The 27,063-nt window shown below is 39.3% G+C and overlaps 1 protein-coding gene across 3 annotated transcripts in view; it reads left to right on the forward strand.

Annotated features, from left to right (window-relative positions):
- Positions 1–27,063, forward strand: part of LOC128738633 (transcription factor kayak) — a 50,354-nt gene continuing 23,291 nt past the window's right edge. Inside the window, exons 1-2 of one of the 3 annotated variants that reach the window (XM_053833925.1) lie at positions 1–315; positions 399–725. In XM_053833925.1, coding sequence (XP_053689900.1) covers positions 286–315; positions 399–725 — 357 coding nt within the window. In that variant the 5' untranslated portion in view covers positions 1–285. Of the gene's footprint in view, positions 726–19,760; positions 20,363–27,063 lie in introns of those variants that run through there. The other 2 variants (XM_053833934.1, XM_053833943.1) reach the window with 2 other exon arrangements.

The raw sequence follows: 27,063 nt of genomic DNA on the forward strand, positions 1-27,063 counted from the left end.
AACTATTGGCTTTTCTGTTCGAATTCTAGGAAAAATAACTAAGAGAACCGTTATCTTGTTTACACGAAATTCACTGGTAGTGTACGATATTGAGTGCTGCAAACTTGCAAATCTTCTGCGCCGATTACGAATTGAATTTGGATATCGCAAGTCATTGGAGGCACAAAATAGTGAAAGCAAAACTAGAAACGTACACATCATACATCAATCAGAATTGCGTCACAGTTCCAACATGGACGTGCTTGATTTAGTGGATTTAGTGCTATCGTCAGTGTGAATTTACGTATGAAAGCAGTTATATCTCATCGATCACAAGTATAACTTTTATTATTACCATTAATACAATTTCACGATTGCCAGATTTTGAACTTGTTAATATTTAACAAAACGTGGTAAAGTTTCACGGTCCCTCCAAATTTCGAAGCATTGCAACAACAACAGGAAACACGATGAAGATGGACTCAACCTATCCCGTAGCGCCAAAATCAACGACAGACGATAATTCCGTGTCGTCTGCCTCTAGCCATGGCTCAAGTGGAAGCAATAACAGTGTGACCGAGGATGAATCAAGTCTTAGTAACGTCGTGGGCAGCAGTAGTAGTGGAAATAGCCAGCACCAAACAACGTCGGTTGTCGGAAGTTTGTTGCCATACGACAGTACCGGCATTGTACTAGGACTGCCGAAACCGGCACATCAAGCTAGTAACATCATTATAACACGAGCGGTAAGTACAGATAGACTAGTACATATTTAAAACTAACTATGCTCATAAATAATAAATTCTTCAATGCTAGTTATGACGAAACAATCAATGTGAAAGGACAAAATAATGCTTTAACTTATCTCAATAAGATATTCTGATACGTCTGTCATGTTCTAGATCGTATTGGGGATGCTAAACTACGATAACCTTGTAATTGTTGCATACACTATGAATATGTACGGATGATGAAGGGATGAAGGGCTTGATAATGCGACAAAAATTACATTCAAACTAAAAACTTCATCAGTATGCTGGTCTAGACGCTAGGTACTGTTGTGAGAAAATGTGGAATTTATTTTTTCAGTGAAAACACGTGATAGTCGTGGTCAATTATTGTCGCTCAACGATGATTGTGATGCACTGGTTAGAGGGCAAAATATACATTCCTTAGAATTGCTAATGTATGCTCTATGCCAGATGTTCACATGTTATCATGTGATCATGTTATAACAAATGCTCTTTGTCCTCGTTTATAATCCATTGATTCCATTAACTGTGTATTTTATCATAAGAAGCATCATTCGCAATAAATGATCTCGCAATTTCTCACGGCCATCATCGATGTGATGCTAGGTACCTTCACTATTGACTGATTAATTGGGTCAATTCTTACATTCTATATGATTTCTTGTTTTATTGATCAAAGCTGTACACAGTTTTTTTTACACTTGGGATTGTCATATGTGATCTATTTTTCACCTGATGCGGTAGTTTTTTACAACAATATGATTCTGTGGCGATTGTAATGTTATATCGGTAAAGCATGATACTACCGTTTGCAATAGATACTGAATCGTACAGATCCTATCGTCAACAGAAAATAATGGTCAAAAGTCGGATCTGTGTGGCTTTGTCTCAGAAAACCAAAGAATCAGCTCTTTGGTTGAAATTATGTCAGCGTACCAAAGCACAGTTTGGGAACTGATAACAGTATCCCTTTGTACTGTTACTGACAATAAGCCGCATGTCGCTGGCATTATTGAATAAGCTGACGTTTGTTCTGTTTAGATCTCCGTGGTGGTGATAATGGTCTGTTTACCCTAAAAGCCCCAAAACGATCTTATTCCGGCAATTAAAGTTTTGTGTTGATTTGGTTTTATTGATAATAGTTAGATATAGTAAATATTTATTTAAGATGGGTCAGTGGCAGTACATTGAATGTTTCTTAAATATGCAATTTCTTGACACTCAATTTTCAAACCAAAGTGACTGTTGGAATAGTCTCGGGAAAGGCAATAAAAATAACTTTTTAATCTTAGCTCTCTTCTAGACTTTTTAGGTTAAGTCTTTCATTTGAGTCACAAGGCTTGTTGATATTTTGTGTACAAAAAAACAAATTTGAAGATCTCATGGTTTTTTTCTAAAGACAATACTATACTATACTATACTAAATACTAAATACTATCATCAATACAAAATGGCTGGGTAACGCGTAACACCGGTACTTCGCATACCTGCAGTTATAAAATAGACCCCATAGTGGTCATTAGCCTGCTGTCCCTACCTTCTCGTGGTACCAGCCGAAATACGAGCAACCTTAGTGGAGCTTGGGTAACCAGCCCCGGTGGAAGCTAAGATCGTATACCGACAGGGAAGGAGGCTCTCATGCATCTGAGTGTTGGCAAAAGGAACAGCCTTTTCGCCGTTTCCGTAACAGGTATGCGGCTGTATAACAGGTGAGGGACAGCATACAACATCCCTGTCCGCGAAAACAAATGAAGCGTGTCATTAGGTGGAAGCCCATCAATGACCGTCTATGCGTGTTGAAATTTAAGGGCAAATTCTTTAACTACAGTCTAATAAATGTGTACGCACCAACGAACGACAAACTCGATGATGTAAAAGAGGCGTTCTATGATCTTCTCGAAAGGACTCCATAGTGCCCAAGACATGACATAAAGATATCCATCGGGGATACAAATGCACAGGTCGGACGTGAAGAGTTCTTTCGTCTCGTTATTGGTAGAGAAAGCCTCCACCCTACCACAAACGACAATGGCCTGAGGCTAATAAACTTCACTGCAGCCAGAGGAATGGTTATCTGTAGTACCCATTTTGCATGATGGAACATTCGGAAGCACAACTGGAAACACCCTAATGGAGAGGCCTGCTCTCAGGTCGACCACATTCTGGTTGGTGGCCGGCACTTTTCTGATGTCGCAGACGTTTGATCCTTCCGGGGCGTAACGTCGACTCGGACCACTATCTCGTAGTAAGCAAAATCCGCGCCCGGTTGTCCAAAGTATTCAAACCAACGAGAAAGATACGACTGAACATTCGGTGGTTATCAGCGGAAGGAGTTGCTGCCGAGTAGTCTCAGAAGACTGATGAGCGGATCGGTGAACATCTCGGAGAGAACCTGAACGTACAGTGGAGTCACATCCACGACGCGATCAGTACTACAGCGCGGGAAGTGTTGGGTACTACTGCTGCAGCCACTTTCAGTGAGTGGTTTGACGCAGAGTGTCAGCGAGTGACTCATGAGAAGAATCAAGCCAGAAGTCACATTTTGGCTGCAACTGTGACACGTCAGAGCAGAGAGAAATACCGAGATGCTAGAGCTGCCGAAAAGAGACTTCACCGTCGTAAGAAACGTCTGCACTGGGATCGCGTTCTTACGGAGGCGGAGAATTGCTTCGAGAGGCACGATGCGAAAAGCTTCTTTAATACGATCAACGGAATCAGGAACCGGACTGTACCAACTCCTGTTATGTGCAACGACAAGGAGGGGAACCTGATTACCGAAAGATCGGAGGTGGCTAGGCGTTGGAAACAACATTTCGATGCATTGTTGAATGGTAAACAAGATGGAGCGGTCAACAGAAACAGGATAACGATTGAGGATGATGGACAAGCTGTGGATCCACCAACTTTGGACGAGATTAGGAAAGCAGCGAGAGAGACGGCATCGCCGCCGAACTTTTTAAAGTCGAGAGCGAACGGCTGCATTGTGCAATCCATCAGGTTATACTAAAAGCATGGACTGAGGAGGAATTACCTACGGACTGGTTGGAAGTTCTCATATGCCCTATTTACAAAAAGGACCATCGACGCGAATGCAGTCATTATCGAGGCATTACTCTCCTCAATTCTGCACAGGGCCTTAAATTATCACCGAATTTCAAACAAAACAGAAAATCTTTTTTCTCGTCATGCATTGTTTTTTTTGCCTCTGGGTCTCGTATGTGCAACTTATAGACTTCAAGGCGGCGTACGATTCAGTTAAACGAAATGAGCTGTGGCAGATTATGCTTGAACATGGTTTTCCAACAAAACTGATTAGGCTGATACGTGCTACTGTTTATTTTCTGTTTATTTTCTGTGGACTCTTGACGGCTACTCTTGATGGTTCCAAATCAAGCGTCAGGATAGCGGGTGAGACATCGGACTCGTTTGTGACGTTAGATGGTTTGAAGCAAGGTGACGGACTATCGAATTTTCTGTTCAACATTGCATTGTAAGGTGCTATTCGAAGGGCAGGCGTGCAGAGAAGCGGTACCATCATCACGAAATCTCATATGCTCCTAGGGTTCGCGGACGACATCGATATCATCGGTGTTAACCACAGAGCTGTGGAAGAAGCGTACACGCATCTTAAGGAGGAAGCTGCGAGGATAGAGCTTATCATTAATCCTACCAAAACAAAGTATATGGTGGCTGGTAGAGAGCGTGGTAGCCCTTTGGCTGTTGGAACTGCGGTGGTGATAGATGGAGATACTTTTGAAGTGGTCGACGAATTTGTTTATCTTGGCACGTTAGTGACATGTGACAACGATGTGAGCCGTGAAGTAAAAAGGCGGATAGCGGCTGCCTTCTACGAATTACGTAGCCAGCTGAGGTCCCGTAGCCTACAACTCCGTACAAAACTCGCGCTCTATAAAATGCTAATTCTCCCGGAGGTACTCTACGGCCACGAAGCATGGACGTTGAAAGAGAGCGACCGATGAGCTCTTGGCGTTTCTGAGCGTTAGATCCTGCGATCAATTCTTGGCGGCATATTAGAGGAAGGAGTGTGGCGCAGGCGCATGAACCATGAAATATACCAAGTATACAAAGATGCGGATATTGTGAAGCGGTTAAAATACGGCAGGGTACAATGGGCTAACCACGTAGCAAGGATGCCGGATGAGAGACCAGCGAAAACAATATTTAGCAGAGAACCCGACAGAGGCCGACGACTTCGAGACAGACCCCGGACCCGTTGGATGAGCGCTGTTGACGAGGATGCTAGAACAGCGGGTGTTAGGGGCGACTGGAGAGCGGTAGCCCAAGACCGAGTATTGTGGAGACGGCTCCTGAATTCGGCATGGATTCGATAAACGGATTGTCGCCAAAAAAGTAAAGTAAATACTATCAACTATCCATAATGTGGGCTTTGGTGAGTGATTCGAGTGCAATTGACTTTGACATGCAGAGACTTTGAGCCACTACGAGACAAACTCAAACTTCCCAGACTATCATGAGACAATCTCCGGTATGTCTTTATTAGTAGCCAATAAAATGGATTGAAATGGTAGCTGGGTATCCTGCATACTAGAATCGATTTTAGCGCTACAACCAATTCGTGTCGGTGTGTAGGCTATGAGACTCGATCACTGGTCTATACATTTCTTCCCTACCAATCGACGCGCTCGTATCCCTGACGATGATATAGATGTCCCGTGGTGAATAGCAGTCGTACATCGACTCCAGTTGCGCCTGCGCATGGAACGATTCCTCTCCATTGTCGGGTCTTTCTTCGTGCGGTCAGTGCACGTTGATGATTGTGTAATTGAAGAAGCGTGCCTTCATCCTTCCAACCAGTCACGCGATCCTGCATTCTACCGAACACTATAAAACCCGTTGTCAGTTCGTTGATAATGCCACTGCTCTACGAACTGGGTCTTTCCGCCGCGGATCTTCCAAACCTTTTCTCTTTTGCTTCAGATTTTCTGCAGAACCACGATGCCGACTTGGCGGGGTAAAGCTGTTCGAGCAGCACCCGATCGCCACCTAACGGAATTCCACGTACCGAGTTTCAATCTGTCATCCTTCGTAGTATCATTAGGTAGGTTGCCTTATTAGACCCATGCTATCGAGTCTCGTGACGGGGTTCCATTTTAGCTTTAGTGCCACGACACCAAGTTTTTTATTGCAACCACCAGCTCTGAATCAAACGCTGTCGTGAGCCACTCCTAACCTGAAGTGCAGGCGCTCACTAAGTTGAGAAATGTAGAGCCGTCCCTGACATGGAAACAGAGGCTCATGGCTATCAAAGCTACACCTCGTGTTGACACCCAGCACTCACATGAGTGCTTCCTTCCTTGTCCGTATACGATCATAGTTTCCACCGGGGTTGGTTAGTGGCTCCCGGATCTCCACTATGGTTGTTTATACTCCGGTTGATACCACAAGGAGGTAGGCATATGAGTTACCGGATAAGATGCTGAGGACAACTGTAGAGTCGATGTTATTTCGCAGATTTACCAACCTACTCTACAACGTCCTAGTTTCGCTGATGTGATTTTGTGTTATATTCAAGGTAAATTATCTTACAAAAACATACGGTGCAACAATCAGTTGCGAATTGTCGACAATTTTATAGCTACCTTCGTGATCATCATTTAGTGCTGTTACATCTTTTTTCACCAGCCAAATAAATAGTGTATTTGAGCAATTTTTTTTAGTTTTAGTTTAAAGTAGACTTTTATGACTTTTGGGTGTTGTAAACGAATTGTAGCCTAACAATAAGAAAAAGAATAAGAGAAAGATTTTTTTTTGCTGCATCCCCCACTCTTCCCCACTTCAGAAGGCTGACAGTGGTCAGCCACAGTGACCTCCCGACAGTGGTCGCAATTATTTATTACTTTATTAACCAGCAAAAAATTAACAAATACAATTAACGATTTTAGATTACTAATACAATTTTGCAGTATACTGCAAATAACAGAAATTTTCTTCTTGAAGATGGTGGATTCTCCTAGATAACTTGATTCGGATCGGAGTTCTGATAAGAGAGTGCCCTATTGTCTGCGAATAATTGAGGATTTCCGTGAAGTTTCAGGTTTGCCAGATAGTTGATGTATAGAAAAAACAGTAGAGGGCCTCCATTACTTCCTTGAGGAACGCCCACGGTTACATACTGTTTCGAGATTCGAGATTCGAGAGATTAGTTAAATAACTCTTAAACAGATCGTTGGATGTTCGTCTAATGTCATAATAGCCCACTTTACGAAGTAAACCTTGATGATCTATCGTGTCGAAGGCTTTTTTTAAGTCAAGAAACAGCACTCCTTCTGTTTTGCGCGATCCCATCCTCATCTCTCCGGGCACATGTTGCCGTTCATGTGCCTGGCCCCTCTTCGCTTTTGACAGCGGATATGGAGGTGCCCAGAAACGGTTCGGGGCCAATGAACTGATGAGCAGATCCTTGTCTCGCTAGACTGTGGGCAAGCTCATTGCCCTCGATTCTGCAGTGTCCAGGCACCCAGAATAATGAAACTTTGTTCTGGCGGGAAAGCTCCCTCAAGGTTGTGCTGCACTCCCAAACTAATTTGGATGCACATTTGGTGGACTTGAGAGCAAGTAGTGCAGCCTGGCTGTCCGTGAAGATTCCGATTTTAGCATACCTATACTTTCGTTTTAGACATATCATGGCGCAGATGTATATTGCATATACTTTCGCTTGGAACACGGTGGGCCATTTGCCCAGTGGAAGAGTTTACTTTATTCCGGGTCCGTAGACTCCAGAACCTGTGCAAGTCCCAATTTTTGATCCATCTGTAAAGAAGCAGATGGTACCGGATGGAATATCAGGCCCTCCATTGCTCCATACAACGCTATCAGTAACAATTACACTGTACGGAACATCCATGTTAGGCCGTGCCTCCATCCAGTCAGAGATTGTCGTTACTAGGGGTGATAGTTTGAGCTCCCTTAGTACGCGAAGGTGACCAATTTGATCCCTCTCAAGTATGTTACGACACCTCTGCAGCCTTAGTGCACCGAGTTCCGCTACCTTCTTCACATGAAGATGTAAAGGTAGCAAGCGTAACATTGCCTCTATGGCTGCAGTTGGTGTAGTTCGCATGCCGCTGGTCACTGACAAACATGCCAGGCGTTGAACTTTGCTTAGCTTGGCCTGCGCTGTCACCTCCTTACCTTTGGCCACCGTACAAGAGCGGCATAAGTTAGCCTAGGCCGTGCAATAGTAGTGTATGATCAAAGGGCTAGTTGAGGTTTCAGTCCCCAGGTTTTGCCAAACAGTGAACTGCATGCTTAGATGGCTGTTGTTGCTTTCTTGACAGCATAGTCTAGATGAGCGGTTTAGTTCAGTTTATGATCCAGAATAATACTCAGATGTTTAACTTCATTGCTGAAGTTTAGTCTGATTCCATTCAGTGTAGGGGTAGTAAGAGTATGTCCCCCCCGCCTAGTAAATGGTATCGCGACTATTTTGGAGGGGTTTATATTAAGCCCCTCTCGTAGGCATCATAAGATAGTGGAGTTTAGAGCTTCTTGCATACGACTGGACAGCACTGCGTCAAATTTCCTCTGACAATGAATACCACGTCGTCGGCGTACGCAATGACCTCATAGCCTTGCTGTAATAGCTTGTGCAAGAGTGCGTCGATCACCAGTGACCAAAACAAGGGGGAGAGAACTCCTCCTTGAGGACATCCTTTTAACGCTGAAATTGTGATCGACGTATCTCCCAATGCAGCTGTGATTTCCCTGCTTGACAGCATTGCTTCAATCCAGCTCATTGTCGGCTGATCAGTTCCTTTGTTAAGGAGAGTCGTATTAATTGAGACGAATGACGTGTTATCGAAGCCACCTTCAATGTCAAGAAAAGCACAAAGTGCCGTCTCTTGGTATTGAAGCGACTTCTTAATTAGCGTCACTAGGCAGTGAAGTGCGGTTTCCGTAGGTTTCCCGCATTGATAAGCATATTTATTGCCATGTAAAGGAGAGTTCTTTAGAAATTAAAAGCGTCTTAGTAGAATACGAAACCTGAAATTATATTAAAAAGAAAACTTTCCAATTACATTCCACTATGTAGGGTACCGGAGGGTATTTTCAGCAGGTATCTAAATTCAGCCTATTTGCCTTTTCTTTCGCCAATAAAAACTTTGCCGACAAACAATTTTAATATGTTATAACTATTTTCTCAAGACTGTAAGTAATCTACTATTTTGTATTCAAAGAACGTCAAAACCACCTGTTCTTCCACTAGAACTAGGCCTTAGGCCGAAAATAGATGGAATCGCTTATTGGGCCGAAAAAACCCTCCCGTGCCCTACATTTAATTGGAAAGTTTTCTTTTTAATTTAATTTCGGGACACAATACGAAACTTATTTGGCAAACAAATTGGTTCAATAAGTAATAAGAAATATTTTTTAAATCAATTAAAATAGTGTTGCCGAATGGGTAGTATGACATTGGAAAATTGTTGTGCCGAATGCTGCTTTATGCTAAATTTTTCTTTATGCGGGCAATATTATCGCATAAAATATGTTCAACCAATAAATAAACATAATCAGCTAAAAACAGTGACAACAGTGTTAATACCTGTTCATCGCGCAATCTTTATACCTTACCAATCACATTTATTTCAATAAATTACATGAATTGCATAAATTACCCAGATCCCAGACACAAACTCAGAAATCTGATGTGATTTCTACGCAGTAATTTGTTTGTAATATATTTCGTTGATTAGCGAAATTGGCTAAAGTGCGTCATAATTTTAAAAGATGCGTGAAACTACATTAACTAAAACCAAATACCATAACCACCCACTGCAAGTATAGGTTTGAACGTATGTGAACAGGCTAGGTAGACAAATATCTAGATTACTGAGGAACCAGAATGGTTCAAAAACATTTGATGTATGTATTTGACACAACAATACAGAGTTTCATGGAGCATTTTATCTCTTGATTCCAACAAACAAATTACTATCGTCGAATGAAGTATCAACTTAGGCATCAGTTAGGTATGCAACTGGTTAAGGAACGTCACTCTCGTCCCCGCAGCCCAATGAAAACTTACGCAAATCGTAACTCGTCGTGTGCATCAACAAAACGCCGCTCGAAACATTGAGCTTTGGGTTTTTACGTGCTGCGGCACGGTAGGTTGCACCATTCACAAAATTACGCCGCGGTCGACTAATACTTTTTTCCTAGAATTGGCGAAGTTACACGTACATAATTGTGTTACTGTAAACACAAAACCGGTCCGCGTTCGCGTTCGCGAAGTTAGTGTCTCTATATCTCTCTCTCGCTCTTTTGCTCCGGCCCGGCCCGGCCAAAATGCCTTTCAATATAGAAGCGGCTGTTTTGCAAAGCAAGCCAAAGCCGGAAACGAATGAAATATTTATCGGAGGAGATGATGTCATATCGTGGCGAGCGACTGCGCTCGGCTCATGACGCTCATGACGTGACTTTGAGTTTTCGAGCGTCGTCGTTTTTCCCTATACAGTTTCTCACAGCTCCGCTACAGTCGCCGCCAGAGTGTAATAAGGGCAAAAGCATATCACGGGGTAAAGGTATGTTTCAGTTTTTTTTTTATCGGAGAGTACATTTCAGTAAATTCAACGATAACAAGCTGTGGCTGAGTGAGTGATTTGATAGCTTAAGATTAACTCACTACATTTTTTTGATGAAAATTACTGTGTTGTTTTGATACAAATTGAATGGAATACTTTAATTCGCATTTTTAGTATTTTTTAGAATATATACGGTGAATTAATCGTCCGTATTTGTAAAGTGCGTATGAGCATCACTGATGTCTCGGAGCGCAAAGGATGAAAGGAAGAAAGAACAAAATAAAGACATTCTGTAACACACAAGACATTTAAAAAAAATCAATTTGCTCCAAAGAAAAATCGGTTGATTACTGTTTTCAAAGTACGTTCAAATATCACAATATTTTGAATTTTATTGTCCTTTTTGTGCTGTATTTTTTTTTTAATTTGCCATCGCTTTACTGTGCTAGATTTCTTTTCCCTATTGAAATAACTGGTTTTTGGCTTATTTTTATCGATTTTTATGAAATAAAATTTCACGGTTGTTATTTAAAAATATTGAATTTCAAAATTAATATAAAATAATTTTACTATAAATGTTTGCAGTATTTCTACCCCACTTCACTCTATTTATTTTGCTCTCCGCTCTTGTTTTCGCATTCCTTTTGCTACAAAAGATTTGCGCGTGGCAGACAAAAACATCCCCGTCCGATGTCGGTTCACGTGTTTCGTCGTGTTTGGTTTTGGTAGATCCCGTCCGACATTGAATATTATTGAATGTACCTGTAGTTATAACAAGATGAAACAGACAATATCAATATCGTAAATTGCCCATAACCATCTTAAGATATGGGCGCAAGTTCAAAATTTACCCGAAAATTACAGAAGTTTAGAAGTTTAGAACCCGTAAATACAGAAGTTTTAATTTAAAAATAGACAAAATTTTGGATTCCCGCTGGGTATTTTTTTTAATTTGTTAAAGTTGAGTAGATAACTCAATCGATCGCGAAAAAGAAAGTTTCTGAATGCAATTCGCTGGTTTTAGCTGATCTATGTTTACTTTACTATTTATCTATAGTTCGTACTTTCCAAATTCCATCGAAGTTTGACTTCTTTCTTAAAACCTGATGCAGCCTGTGCGAGAGTAATTAAATGTGGATTGTTAGATAATACCGTCCATGATAAATGCACATTGTGAATATTTCTACACGTTGCCATTGGAAGAATCGAGTCAATTAGGATCAATTAATAGACATCTGTCGTGATTCATGATTGCATATGATGCAGTGCATATCGAAGGACAAATTCAACAATATGATGGAAGAAAGGGAAACCTTCGACTTACTTCAGCGAAATCGTCAATTTAGTCGAAAATCGAAAAATGAGTTCCATTTTATTCATAATAAATGTAATGTTAATATATGTTTTGATTGAAAGTGGCATATTTTTTAGATCAATACATACAATAGTGATAGATTAATATTATAGCTCTAAGCATGAGGTAGGTTATTTCTAAGATTCGCTCAAATACGTAAAGTATATTGCCTATACCATATGGTGCTTCAATTGTGTTATTGTAAAAGTTTATTTATAAAATTATAGTGGGACCAGATAAGAGGTGCGAAATTCGGTGGAATTCCCTCGGCATAACAGAATATTGTGCTACTTCGAAAATTAATCAAAACAATGATTGACGGAAGAAAAGAGGGAGGAAACGGTTGCGGAAACTGATGATTATTACTATTGATTTGAAAATATTTACAGTCAGTTTTGCTGGTAATAAAAGCTGCGAATTTAAAATTCATTGAAGCAAAGCACATGTTTCTTGCAGCTTGACATGAAACGAGAGCAAAAGGGCAATTGTATGCTGTGTATAGCTCTTTTCATTGATTTTTTCTTATACCCAGGCGTCAACTGGTGCCAAAAGTCTGACTGCGTTATGTAGTCGATACGTGGCGTGACACTATATGTAATCTACTGCACCACCGACCGGCGGCAGATCGATAACACCAAGAACCTAATGGACCTCAACTGAGTTGACTGCAAAGGGGGGCTAGTCGTAATTGTTGGTCAATGAAATAAAAAAAAATGCTATCACTACGAAAATTGGCATTCGTTCAAGTCAACATGTTAAGTTAAGCACCCAAGCAATTTCCTGCAGGGGAAAAAATAAAATAGGATAGTCAAGACTGCAATTGAGTAAACCTGTGTACCGCATATCGATATTTACTCAGTCAAACACATTCGCTCCGTTATCAGCAAAGGCCAGCTGCAAATATCAAACTCAGTAACTTGCATCATAAAGCGCAGAACACATTTGGAATACATATAAGCAAAATTTCCAGGAATAGATGATAAAAAAAATTCAATGCAAACAACGAAGAAGGTGGCGGATATTCATGCTTTTATTATCTTATCTTATCGTGAAAAAATGTCACACTACTGCTGATGAGCTTTTATGAAACCGTTGCATGTTTTTGGCGGATGAGAAAAATCATAAACAATATTGTTTTGTATTTATAACCAACTTTTTTCGGCTAATATTATTTTGAAAATTTTATTTACACGGTTGTGAATAAATCCAACAATAATGCGGAAAGCATTGTTTCAAATCAAGAAAAAATTTTAATTTTTTGTTCGTTAATTTCCAGCCTTTCAGTCACAAAAACTTCACGACAGGTTTTTTCGTCAGTCATTATTTTTCGTTCATAAACTCAGGAACAAAGAAAACGTATCTTGAAAATTTTCTAATAAGATCTTTGACAGAGGACAACGCACAGAGGAGTATTTGGATCAAAAAGCTGGCCAAAATGAGGAAAGTCGAAATTCGTTCAATCCCCTCCAATTAAACCTCGTTGTCTTCCCAGATACCTATTACACAATGTAACGTAAATTTTGAAGCCATTTGTTTTATTTACATCTTGCATAGAGCTGTCAAACTTCTAGTAAAAATGAGCCATATATTTTCGTTCATGTAGGTAAGAATGTTGCCTTTCACATTTCTAAGGCTATATATATCCCATCGACCAGCTGTAAAAGGCTTTTAAAGCTCAAAGATTTTAGAATTATTTGTTGATATAGACTTTAGATTTCAATGAATATAATGATGACAAGCGAGCAGTATTTATTATTGCAAATAAGCACAAATATGTTGCTACTTTAAAGTAATATTTGTTTATGTTCTCGCCTTTTCTCATCACAATCTTTGATGCTACTTGATAGCTTAGAGTCCCAGGAAGAGCGATATGAGTGAAATTTTTGCAACTTTTTACAATTTTATGAAAAAAAACTTTACTTAATAAAAACATTGTTCAACTACAGCAAAAGCAATATGAGGAAAGTTGTGCTACACTACTAGGTAGATACAAACATAATTCCATAAAAAATTACTTCATAGAACTAATGGTACTATTTTCCACTCATTACCGCTTGTTTACTCTAATAAAAATGATTAACAATACTTTTGACCAACTTTTCGGCTCAAATACTCCTATGTGCAACGTCTTACCGAAAGGCAGGGTGTCATTCCAAAAACTCTAAAAACACGAACGTGAAGAAAAGTGGTTAGGCTTTAAGCACCAATAACTCAGCGATTCCGTGATCGATTTTCAATATTTTTGTACCAATTGATCGGAAAATCTTCTACGCATTGACTCCAATACAGAATGCTATTAATGTTTAAACGCGCGATATTGAAAAATTGCCGAATGGTATGGCTTGACTTATTTTTGGCATTTTCAGTACATTTGCTCAGAAAGCGAGATGTTTTCCACAGGCATTGGTATCAATTTTATCATTAGAAGTGCAGTTGCAGATCAATGTGCGCTTCCTCGGTTTCAAAAATTTACCACTATATTATGGTTCAACCGTTATCATTATGTTCTTCATATGCTACACTTCAAAAATATGTATGGAAAATCACTCGTTTCCGTATGGAGAACATTCTTAACGACCTATTGTTGAAATGATCAAAAAAATACTCGATAGCAACTGTTGCTTCTGTGTTGGAAATACATGCAGGTCCCTCATCATGTCTCCCTAGGGACGTAAATGAAGCTGTTTTTACAGCAAGTACAGAAGTAAATCTCCCATATGCCTATAGGGGACATCTATGGCACTAGAATACAGACATGCAAATTACATTGTTTCATGTTCTGAAATCTTCTGTATCTGTATCTTCTGTAACTATAATAAACATCAGAGGGGTTGTGTACAAGACACGACCGCATATACAGGTGACGCAGGACTACGTAAGCCTCTTTGTAGTGAAAGTAGCATGTATCCATGCTTGTCAAAGCAGTAAAATTGCATACGTTCAATTCTCAAAAGATTTCAGAGTTATTTCTATGTGCATTTGGAAACAATTTACCAAAATCAAGAACACAAACTATTCCAGCGCCTCTATGGTTCAAAGGTACAAGTACCAGCGAACCACATGCCCTGGAGGGTGTTGTGGGTTCGAATCCGGTTATAATCTCAGATTACAGCTTGGTTCGACTCATGCACCTTCCAGCATTGGACAAAAGGTAGGAGTCAAAATGACTACTTGTCAAGCATAGCTACCAATACCCCCCCCCCCCTTCCTTTCCGCTCTTCCCCCTCCTTCACCAAAAATTTTCATTTCTTTCCCCTACCGTCCCTTCATCAATTGTAGAACCATCGTTTTAAAAAAATATCAAAAAAATACAAACTATTGCTTTCTTGCTACCTTACAGAAATTAAAGATTGTTTTTATTACCCATGGTTCCCCACGTTGAGGGGATTTTAACAATTCAATCCTATATAATCAACAGCACATCTTCTCACTACACTACTAGTGAAACGGCAAGCATGCGTATTCATACAGAGTCATATTATAACCGAGCACTACAGCTGTAGCACATTTTTCCAACACAGATCTCAAATTCGCCGAGGTTTAATCGTATCGCAGTAAAGAATTTGCGATCTGTTTGGACAACGAACTTGTGTCATTTTTTCTGACACACTTCCCTAACACAGACATCAAATTGGATTAGGTTTAATCGCGTTCGTAAGAAATCTGTTGGCACGAGAGGGTTTTGTCACTCTTTCTGGTGTACTTCCCAAGCAAGGACATCAAAATGGTCTAGGTTTAATCGCGGTGTTAAGAAATCTTGTTGAAATGAGGAAACTTTGTCACTTGTTTTGGCTTACTTCCCAAGCACAGATATCAAATTGGTATAGGTTTAGATCATCGTAAAGAATCTTCCAACCAATCACGAAGCCTGAAGTTTTTGGAGCGCCTTAGTAGAATACGAAACCTAAAAATAAAAAAGAAGAAAACTTATCCAATTTAATTCTACTATGTGTATTTTATTCATGACAGATACGTATTTTAGTGTCTGTTTTCGAACGAAATACACAGTACAATCACGAAGCGAGAATTCTGGTAAAGCATAGATTCATTATTTTCAATTTTTCAATAGTTCAACACCAAGAATCCATACTTTTCTTCATTTGAGCCAATTCTTAGAAGATTTTCCAATGGATTGGTGTAAGAATATTGAAAATCGTTCGGAAAACCACTAAGCTATTAGCGTTCAAAACCTAACCACTTTTCGAGAAAGATTTTTTGGAATGACACCCTATACCAGCTACCTTCCTGAAAGACGTAGTCCTACGTCAAAAGCACTGGGTTATAATTGCTTTTTGTGGCCAGAATCCTTCTTTCTATTCCCGTGCCTTCAGGAGAACAGACGGCACTTACGGTTGTAAGTTTTACTTATTTCCAAAATGGCTTCAAACGTAATTGCAATTCAAGAGGCTTAGATGAACCAGGATTCGACTCTTAGGAAATCAGAGGGCAAAACCTTGTGCATCAAAACCTTAATACAAGCAGCTAATGGCTTAAAGCCAGCAAATATCAATTCCTCTGGAACTTGTCGTGAAAACCCTTTTCCTACGGGTATTTTACCCAAAAGAAGGCAGCATGACAAGAACCAAAGGAAAAAGTTAAACCGCAGCGGATTTAGCAGTAAGCTCTGGTAACAGCTGTTGCTTCGGTCGCGCCATCGGCGCAAAATTTAAGGTTCCAAATCAAGATGGTAAACGGTCCGTTTACCGACATCCTGAGGGACTCACTTTTAAGAGACCTTAATGGTTTCTTGTATATCCTACCCGTTTTCGCTTCGTTCGTTTATTCCGAGCTTTAAGGGCTTTGAGTTTAGATTCGGCATGCTGTGGTTTTCTTTTGAAAACCAGCGCAGCTGTGTCAATGCAAAAAATCAAGTCTAACCAGGACAGGAATTATTCATTACCAGCAACAGCAATCCTGGATAAAATTGAAGTCCTGAAGGTAAAAAATTTCGTAAAAAATTCGAAACTTTTAACATTGAATCTAGATGAATTCGATGTCCTGAAAGTAAACAAGTGTGTAAGAGTGTAAAACTAATCTTTCCTTAGCTGATGCTGGTTCTCAACAGCTGTTTATCTTTGATATATTAAGGATGCAAACGGCACTATCAGAAGCGATTGTCATTGTTTGACTAGTAGCATTTGTCCAGTCCGGTGCTGCACTTCGGATGAAGTGCAGTACTGCGCTGGGAATTGTTTTCCAAATATCAGGGCTTCTAACAGCCCTCTGTCGAAGAACCTTGATCTTTAATTGAAAAATGTCGGACATCGGCGTAACAGGTGTTCCGAGTCTTTCTATCTATGCCACAGAATCGACATATATCACCTGGCAGTTTCCCCATAAGCTTCAGATGATAGTGGTTTGGACAATGTCCTGTTATAAGATCAGTATAAATGTTTAGATCTTTCTCCGAAAGCTCTAGGATTTTGCGAACTATTGAAATGTTTGGAGAGATAAATTGTTTCGACTGCCTAGTAATGAAAGTGTTATTCCAATTCCACCTTCGTACATTTTCATACTAAAGCTCAGTAAAAAAGCAATATAACTTAACATGACTTGATTTGATGTAATGGTCGGGGCCACTGTTGATCCCAATGATAATCACAACATGACAATAGCCAGAAAAGTTTCGAACAGTTCAGTGTCATACTTTCTGCATGCGTCCAATGCATGGAAAAAATTGTATCTTTAAGTTTTTCGTCCCTTACATCAAAAATTAGGGTAGGTACGTGGACCCTACGGAATAAAACGATCAATTTGGATCCCCGAAAGCACCGAAAGTTGATGTTCCGGAGTGTGTAATTCGTTGTATTTCTAATTTAAGCTTATCTACTACCTATGATAGTAAAATATAATCCCACAGCAATTCGGAATATCTTCGTCAAAAGTGGTAGCAAATTTCACTAATACATTGTTTAGTTGATTGATGCCTCAATCTAATTCGGCTCTTTTGAAGCAAATTGAATTAAAATGGAACAAAATTTGAAGTAAATGTAGCCAAAAGTCTAATTCCATGCACCCCAATTTTTGGCGTCGGAACTTAAAGGTTAAGCACAATAGTCGCCTGTGACCTGTATCAGGAATCAGAAAGCATAGCTGGTGTAGGATAGTTGATCGAAACTAACGGGTAAATTACTTCAACTTTGCACGAATTGTGTAATTTAGAGATGTAAACTTGTTGAATTGTAAAAATCTGCTTACCATTAAAGAATGCAACATTATTGCACTTTATTTTTTCGCCCCTTCAAATTTCGAAAATTGTTGAAGGGGGGGTGACATAAACTTTTTTTCAAATTTGTATAAGCCTAATTGAAAATTTTCCAACCTGCGTGATTTTAACTAGCACTTGACATGTTAGATGAAAGACAAGCACACATTAAAGCGATATGCCATAATAAATGGCGTTTTAACTATTTTCGATAAAAGAGTGAATAAGTTTTATGAATGATAATCCAGATCAATTAATTATTATTTACTGTTTAGCCAAAAGTCTTGCGTTTAATGACAAATATTTTATGTTTTGAACAAGTTTTTTAAAATGTGGTATCACCACCAATCACCAAAGGATGTGTGATTGTGACTTGGTGGTTTAATTCTTTATAGAACTACAAATTAAAAGAAACTGATCTGTGTCTAAAAATAACTCAACCCATGTCGCTACGTTAATAAGGGGGGTTGTGCAGTCTCCTTTTGTCCAGCGCCTCTACGGTTCAAGGGTACAAGCACCAGTGAGCCACATGCCCTGGCGGATTATAGCTTGGTTCGACCCATGCACCTTCCAGCATTGGACAAAAGGTAGGAGTCACGACAACTTGTTAAGCGTAGCTACCAATAACGCCCGCTCACCTTTCTACTATTTCCCCTCCATTAAAAAAAACTACTTTCCTCTACGGTCCCTTCATCAATTGGAGAACCACCGTTTCAAAAGAATATTAATATATGTTTGACCGCATTTCAAGGTCAAGACTAAAAACACGAGGTTTAGTCTAAACATTAGAAATTTGTCTAACAGACTGTTGAACACTTAAAAATTGTCCAGGAGTCATCATATTTGGCATTCAAAGTTTTACGTCATCCTAGCGTTCATGCAGACCTTCATATTTTTTTCCTTTTTATCGCTATATCAAATCGTACAAAAAGTTTTCTCACTCAAGGCTCTGTACTAAAAATTTGTATATCGTATTCTTTTCTTATAAAATCTTACGGCGGTGAAAGCTCCAAGAAGAAGCAGAAAAAAAACACTTGAAAATTTTTTATTTTTTTTTCTTAATTAGCTATTTTCTTAGTCTTAGAAATCTGTGTGTGACAAAAATCATACGATATTATGGTAAAAAATAAAATTTAATGATGGGTTTAATGCTTACTTTTTTCAATCTAGCGTCCCCATTAAGGAAAATATAAAAAAATCCTTTTCAGAAAGTTCATTGATGCAATGCGGCGCTGCAGACTGACATGTGTTGTAGTACCTAAGTATGTGGCTTTCAGTGTTGTCTTCCCTGCAGTTGAGGATTGAGGGAAGTTGTTCTCTAGGGAGTATTATCAAAGAAGATAAAATTCAATTGAGAGTTGCCCGACTCGGGCAATATGAATAGTATTATCAGTTGTTCCCATCGGGGGACATTTACCTTCCAGACTCAGACTAGACTTGACTATAGACCATAGACGGTCGAGGTAAACAGGACAGGAGTGTGCTGACAAATAGAAAACAGACTGCGCTCGCTCAAGTATATCACCACCAATATAGCTGATCATCTCATAGCCGATTCGTGGAAATCAAACCATTCAGCTGCGAACGCGAAAGCAGGCTGCATTTTCTCGCACGTTCACTGATAGGGAAAAAATGAAGGCAGTTTGGGTGGAACGGACAGAAACGGAGGCAAAATAGTCTGGGAATCCCCAGCTGCGGTGCTGCGAAATTACCACTCTGTCCCCAACAACAACGTTATTGCGATAGTTTGAAAATGGGTCTTCTCCGATGGGAGAATATCGTACGATGCGAGCGAGAGTTGTTGCTCACGCTCACACCACCCAAACCCATTCACAACTCACGGCTCGCTCTATATATGCGCGGCTGATTGCTGGCTGCTGCTGCTGCATAGTGAGTGAGAGCATAGGAATGGGAGAGCGCAAAATATGTAAGACGAGGCAAAAACAAGCAGGCAAGAATGGAGCGATATAAAACCAAAGCAATGATGACGCATACCTTCAGTTAAACTTGAAATCGCATACGAGCTAGTACGACGGGAAAGTGAAGACATATTCAACTCAATTACAACAGATCATTTAACTTGACCAGGTTTAACTGGATAAAGGTTCATATTGTATATCGTGTTTTCGCGAATCGATCCACGTTTACTTGACGTGCGTTTCTAAGGTGTTTGTTCTGACGGCCTTCTAGACGGTTCGTTTTAGCTGTGTCATTTATTGTGTTTCAATCAAAGAATCGTGACCTTATTAGGAACTAGTTTTCGGTGATTCGTTAATTACGTTGTTTTCCGACCGACTACCTTACCAAAAGGATCGATCGTGTCCGCGTGATTTGTCCACACAGAAACAAACCAGTGAGAACAGGAAAAATTGATTACCTACGCCAGAAAGAGGACGAAGAAGCCGCTCAAATGACGAGGGACGATAATGTGTTGTTGAATGATGTCTACTTAGGGTCGTATAATATGAACCAACAGCCGCTGACACCTTTGACCCCGATTAGTAAAATTGTAAGTGCCACTTCGTAGTGCCGATGCATTTTTCATATCATAGTTCATAGTTGATAGTGTTTTTTTCTCGGGTAAATCCAACCGACCTGCACAAAACAACTGAACCAGCCGGTGCTTGGTGGCAGCATTGCTGGACTTTGTACGAAACAAGCCCAGGGATATGCGACTCTTTGTCGAAGACTGACGTCGGCTGGCTTTTCTTTGAATGTATATTTGCTTGTGTTGTGTGGTGCAATGGAATATAAAACATGACATCAGCGCTATTGTTGAAAATTATTGAAGTTAACAAGTCACAAGAGCGCGATAATATGCACGACTGAGTGCCAGCCAGTCGACCGACGTCGCCCGCCCTCGGCACTAAAACGCCCCCGATCCGAGTGCGCATCGCCGATTTGCGATTGTGTAGGCATTTTTTTAATCTGCGACTTGGGTTGGTATTGTTTGCGCCGGAACAGGGCACTGATAAGATAAAAAAAAGCAACTGCGCAACGAGCACGTTGCTTTGCGTGCCATGCCTTTGTACATCGTGATATAGGAAAACTGCACTGCACGGATACTGATGTGTTTTCGGAAAGTTCCAGAAAGTTGTCCGGTGGACGAGAGAAATTAAAACATTCCTACATTTAAAGTACATATTTTTAAAATACCAGAATCGTAAATGCAAACGCAAACTAGTTTATGATGCAATTCGAAACGCTTACCTACTGCCCAATATATGGCTTTCGGTTCGCTCTGTCGGAGACAAGAATCAAGATTCCGGTTCTCCTCCATCGATCGAGTGTGTTCAATAAATTACTTTATATGCTCTGCAAAGTGTGGGCTGAATGAAGCGTGCAATTTCCATTGCAGTCACTATTATTGAATGACGTCTTTTTAGTATTGTACCTGGTATACTTTCGAAACGGAGAGGTACTGGAATTTTTATCAGGCTTAAAATGGGTTATTTGATTGATTGATTAATCCTGCATCCTGTACAATAAATCCTGTACATAAAATTTTTCATTCAATCAATCGGACTATCAGTATCCGTCATCCCATGCCCGCGTCCGGTCATGTTGACACTTTCTTTGTACTCGAACTTGCGACTTGCACGGGACATCTACCTTCCGTTGTCGTCGTCGTCGGTCGTCGAGGTTTGTACATAGGAATTCCGACGAATAAAGGAAAACGTTAATTTACAAGCTTCTTTGTCTGGCGCCTTCAATGTACATTATTACGGCCGGCACGGCACGGCACGGCACAGCACGGCAGTAGTAGGATACCACAAGGTCGACTAAAGCGGCGAGATTGTGAAATTATGGGCGGAGAGTCGCCTACTTTCACCTCACAATTACAGAAGGTGATAGTGTCGCGTGATTGTGATTGGCTTGTAGTTTGAGTATTTTTATGGGTTTTCTTTCTAAAGCATGTTTTGGACATTTAGTATAATAGGATAACCACTCAGACTGCTTTAGTTTAGGAAAATTATTGCTATTGCACAAGCCGTATAAGTTACAATTGATTGCTTGGAATATTAACATTGTTCACTTTTGCTGATATTCTCAATCGTAGAAAAAACTCGTATTTCAGCCGACTATTTATGGCGGATTTACGGTTTGTGCGCACAAGTATTGAACAAATCGGATGATAGCTATGTGTTTGCGGCGCGTACAAGAGTGTGAGTATATTGAAAATCATTCCGACTGTATCCGTTTCAACTTGAGTAAGTTACTGCAGCAAGCCAAGTGGAACATTTGTTTTAATGAGATCCAAAATGGATGCAAATAAAAATGACAAAACCGATTAGAGTGTTATTAGAGTCCAAGTAGTGAAGAGCGGTTAAATTCCGTAATTACCAACTAACTGAAAACCCAATCTAGAAAGTAGTCAATATAAAATCGCTGCCTTACAAGTAATGGTCAAAAGAGTTATTCCTGAGAAATAAACAGAAACTTTCATTTTACTGATAATTTCCAATTCCCAGTACTGATAAGGACCAGAATATATGTTCAAAATATTTGAACATTAGTTGACCAGTCGGCTTATCTACAACACACTAATCACGAATAATTGTTTCCTTCTATTTATCTACCTCTTATTTGTCTTCTTCTTCATTGTCTTCCACTCCCGTTTTCTCTTTTTTTTCTTAGTTTGATTCTTCCAGCTGGAAAATACTGAACGACCAGCAAATAATACTCGATGTCATACCCTAACAAACATTTTATTTGAAAAGCATGTTAATATTCAAACAGAAGTGTTTAATATGTACAGAAAAATATCTGTTGGCAGTACTGAAACAAATTTTTGAATGCTGGCATTATAGGTAGCAAAAGATTTTTAAAATATTTGATAACTAAAATGTCCAAATATTTCCATGTAAATACATGCATTATACATCGACGTGAATAGGGGGATTAGGGCCATAATGAGCACACGGGGCGAAATGGGCACCCCTCTTTTCTACGAAGGTACGCATTTTGTAACATCATACGGCATACGAAACACTGCTGTAGGTACTACAGTATCCATTTATCAAAAAATGAGTGATCTTTACTTTTAAAACACGGAGTTATATTAAAAAACTCAACTTGGTTCTCAGACGCTGAAAAAATTATAATTTTGGTGCACTACCAAATAAGCTTTTACGGCCATTTAAATATCTTAAACTATCAAGTGCAAACTGCAACATGATGTATACATTGTATCTCAAATTTCACCTTCATTGTAGTTATGATTTTATACTATAATTAGTGTAAAAACCCATTTTTACTTTAACTAATTGACTGGGGGCGAAATGGGCACCCTTAGGTGGGGTGAAATGATCACTATGTCACATTAACTAACCTGTCAGTTTCTTTGTTTATCACGTCAATGCTTGTTTACAGTGATGGTATGAATATGCCAAGAGAATCCGGAAGACATAATTGGTCAAAAAAGGCCTTGCAAGTGGCCTTGACCACTCTAAGGCGAGGCGGAATACTCACAAACCAAACCGCCAGGTACCACGGCATTCTGCGGCAGACGTTAGCTCGGTAAGTGAGGCCATACGAAAGGGCAATCTCGGGGCAAGAGGTGGACCAAATTAATTCCTTCAAAACTGTTTTCGCTCCCGCTGCAGAACAAGAGCTGGTGGTCCATGTTTTGTATATGGAGGTTCGATGCTACTTTATTACTACCCGAAATCAGAACCCTCGTATACCAGCTGGTAGAGGGAAATGGAAAATCATATGTCTTCAACACTAAAACACAGCTAGCTTAAGCGTAATCCGAAACTTTCCTTGTGTGCTCCAGGAGCAACCTCCGCGGCTTAATTGCCTTTAAGTGGCTTGCGGTCAATAGTTTTATCGGCGTTTTATGTTTCTATACATACATATACAGGGTGTATATGTGTATGTGTATATGAGTATGTATGTGTTTATGCATGTGTATATGCATGTTTGTGAGTGTGTGTGTGTGTGTGTGTGTGTATGTGTGTGTGGTTGTTGTTCTTATATACACCCTTCAAGCATGTGTTTATAAGGGTGCTCATTATGCCCCAGGGGGTGCTCATTGTGCCCCACACATTGACCGATTTTTAGTTTTTGAAGCACAACTTTAAATTGCAATTTTCGTCATCATATCAATTATTTTTCAATTTGTTTACAGTATGCCTTTAATTATCGATAGTGAATGTATGTTTTGCAATGACGACACTTTAAAAATTCTGTCATTTTGGGTGCTTAAATCAGCCAACAAGTTAGGGTGCTCATTATGCCCCTAATGCCCCTACTAGCAATTCACAAGACAAATTCTCATGAGTTGTCCACTTTGGTACTTGTACACACACAGATATGTGAAACACACGTGTACAATCTATGTACACACATGTGCATTTCTACAACTAATAAACGCACATGCAATGCAACACACATGAACAACATAAACATGGGAAAAGTGTTCGCTCTGATAGGAAGATGAATTAAGTGAATTCTCGACGTCAGATCGGATCAGCAGTGCTGTTCAATCCTGTCCTATCGTGTTCTATCCTGTCTGTATGTCTCTATTTTTGTAGCAGTAATCGCCATGGCACCACACCGATGTTGGGAAAAGGTGTTTTTCAAAATTATAGTGCAAGTTTGAGCCGGAGGGCTGCAGAATTTGATGAAATTTTGTTCTTAAAAACGTAAACATTATTTTAAATAAAAAATCAATCACCTATTTTTCCAGACTCCGAGAGAAATTTTCCCATTTGCTTGGACATTGTCCATTTAAAAAATTCGTCACGTCGTGAAACAAACTTTTCTATTAGAAAACTAACTGAGCCCGATGCGAGCGTTGCTACGCTAGCAACTAAATGAATGAAAAACTAATAGAACTGGCGCGTGTATAGTTGTTTTGCGTAGTTGAGTCTCTAATGTGTGACCTCGATTATAGAGTTATGCAAAAATTCCTATTTCATTAGTACGGGAGCCTCGAACCACCATAGAATAAAATCCTGCCTCCAAAATCACCCACATGCCAAATTTGGTTCCATTTATATCCTTGATTAGTTCTCGAGTTATACATAAATTTCTGTTTCATTTGTATTGGATTGTATAGAATGAAATTCTGTCTACTAAAACCCCCGTTTGGTTCCGTTCGTTCCCGATTTATGCAGAAATCTATGTTTCATTTGTATGGGATCCCCCCCTTCCAGAGAAAGGAGGGGTTTTAAACCATCCTAAGAACTTTTCCCGGCCCCAAAAACTCCTGCATACATCCACTGCCGATCGGTTTAGTAGTTTCCAAGTCTATAATGGTCAAATAGACAGACAGAAATTCATTTTTATAGGTATAGATATAAGCAAATTTAATTAACAATTTAAGAGAAGCGGGGTGAGTAAGCTTCCATGAAATTTTGCACGTTGATGGAAAACTCCGAAATGAAAGTCGGAAAAACTATGTCCTACTTTATGTCATTAGTTGAATATCTTTTGTATAAAAATTTCACGGCAGCGTTTTTGTTGTTCCTGAGTTAGTATAGTTTTTCGTTTTGATGATACAAAGTTGCGATACTGCAATGGAGGCGCATTGTATGTTGCATTTCCGTGCCAGAAACGGGATATTTCTAGCGAAAAAGTAAGCTTGACTATAGAGCCAATAAAAAGTAGTTAAAAGGATATAAAAACTACGAATATTCAAAGGGTAATACAGGTATACCTCGATAGTACGTACTCTCGCTAGTACGTACCCTCGATAGTACGTACCCTCCATAATACGTACATTTTGCCTCAATAGTACGTATCCTCGATACTACGTACATTTTGCCTCGATAGTACGTATACTTTTCAGCAACACTTTATTTGTTTCATTCCAAGTTTCACAAAGGGCAAAATCATTGATTTAAAAAAGTTAAAAAATACCTGCTATATTAAATCAATACCACTAAAATATATATTTATTCAATAGTGTATGCAAACTTGCAAATATCATGCAATATTAAGCATAAGACAACAATGTTTCAAAGCCACAATGTTAGATTCGATAGTACGTACATTTCGGTAATACGTACGCTAAATGAAGCGGAGGTGTACGTACTATCGAGGTATACCTGTATCTAGTACTTCCAACCATTCTTTTCAACTTGAGATGATGTTCTGTAAAGAGCAAAAAACTGATTGAAATGGATTGTGGTTTAAAAATTGCTAAGTTGAATGGCTTATGTAGCATTATTGAAAGCGAAAGAAGGTTCTGAAACAGGAAAATATTTACAACACTCAATTAGATAATAAAAAAAATTCAAGGGGATAGCTGTTAAAAGCGATGTGGTATTCTTACCAGCTTGGTCCAAAATCTATAAAAAAAATTATTAAATATTCCCAAGTAGCAAACTAGGTTTTATTACGTGGTTCTAGTGGTGCGCATGGCCCTTTTAACAACACCGCTAATAAAACTATGCGATCCACTATAACCTTCTAATGACCAAGTGGCCACTTGGTTTTTATAACCTCTTTAAACATCAGGTAATAAGCTCAATAAGCTCTGCCCTGCTAATGCTAATGGTTCTCGCCGGATTTTGGAATAGGCCCTAACTGCAAATGAGAGATTCTCTTGATGTCTCTTCTGTTACTTACGTTTATCACGGCTGCAAAAAAGCATTTCAGTCCAATTTTTCTTAACGGTTAGCTAGCTTATGACGCCAGCTACCATTTCATACGAAAAAGATCCAAATCAACCCGGAAAAAATAACCATAACACGAAGATAAAAATTATGGTAACAGTAGGATACAAAATACAGTAAAAACAATAAAATTTATCGTCCGAAAAGATAACCAAACTATCAAACTTATTGTTACCTACCATAACTTTCATGGTTTTCAGAGATTCTACCATAACAATGACGTGTTGTTAAGTATCTTAACAATAAAAAAATCTAGTTTTTCTCGAACAAAAATTTTCATTTACAGTAAAAGTTATCGTCCTTTTATGGTAATGGTTATGGTAGAAAACAAAATTTTATTGAAAAAGGCAGTAAATTTATGATGAAATATGACCAATTCTATAGCATAAACTATGATACAAAAATGTGAATGAAATTTGAGTTTGAGGCACTTTTACAATAATTTTACCGTAAGTTTTAATGTTCACAATAAAAAATCAGAGGGGTTGTGTACAAGACACCACCGCATATATAGGTGACGCAGGACTACGTAAGTCTCTTTGTAGTGATAGTGGCATGTATTCATGCTTGTAATCATTCGATT

This window comes from Sabethes cyaneus, chromosome 1 (genome assembly GCF_943734655.1).
Source record: "Sabethes cyaneus chromosome 1, idSabCyanKW18_F2, whole genome shotgun sequence".
Lineage (NCBI taxonomy): Eukaryota > Metazoa > Arthropoda > Insecta > Diptera > Culicidae > Sabethes > Sabethes cyaneus.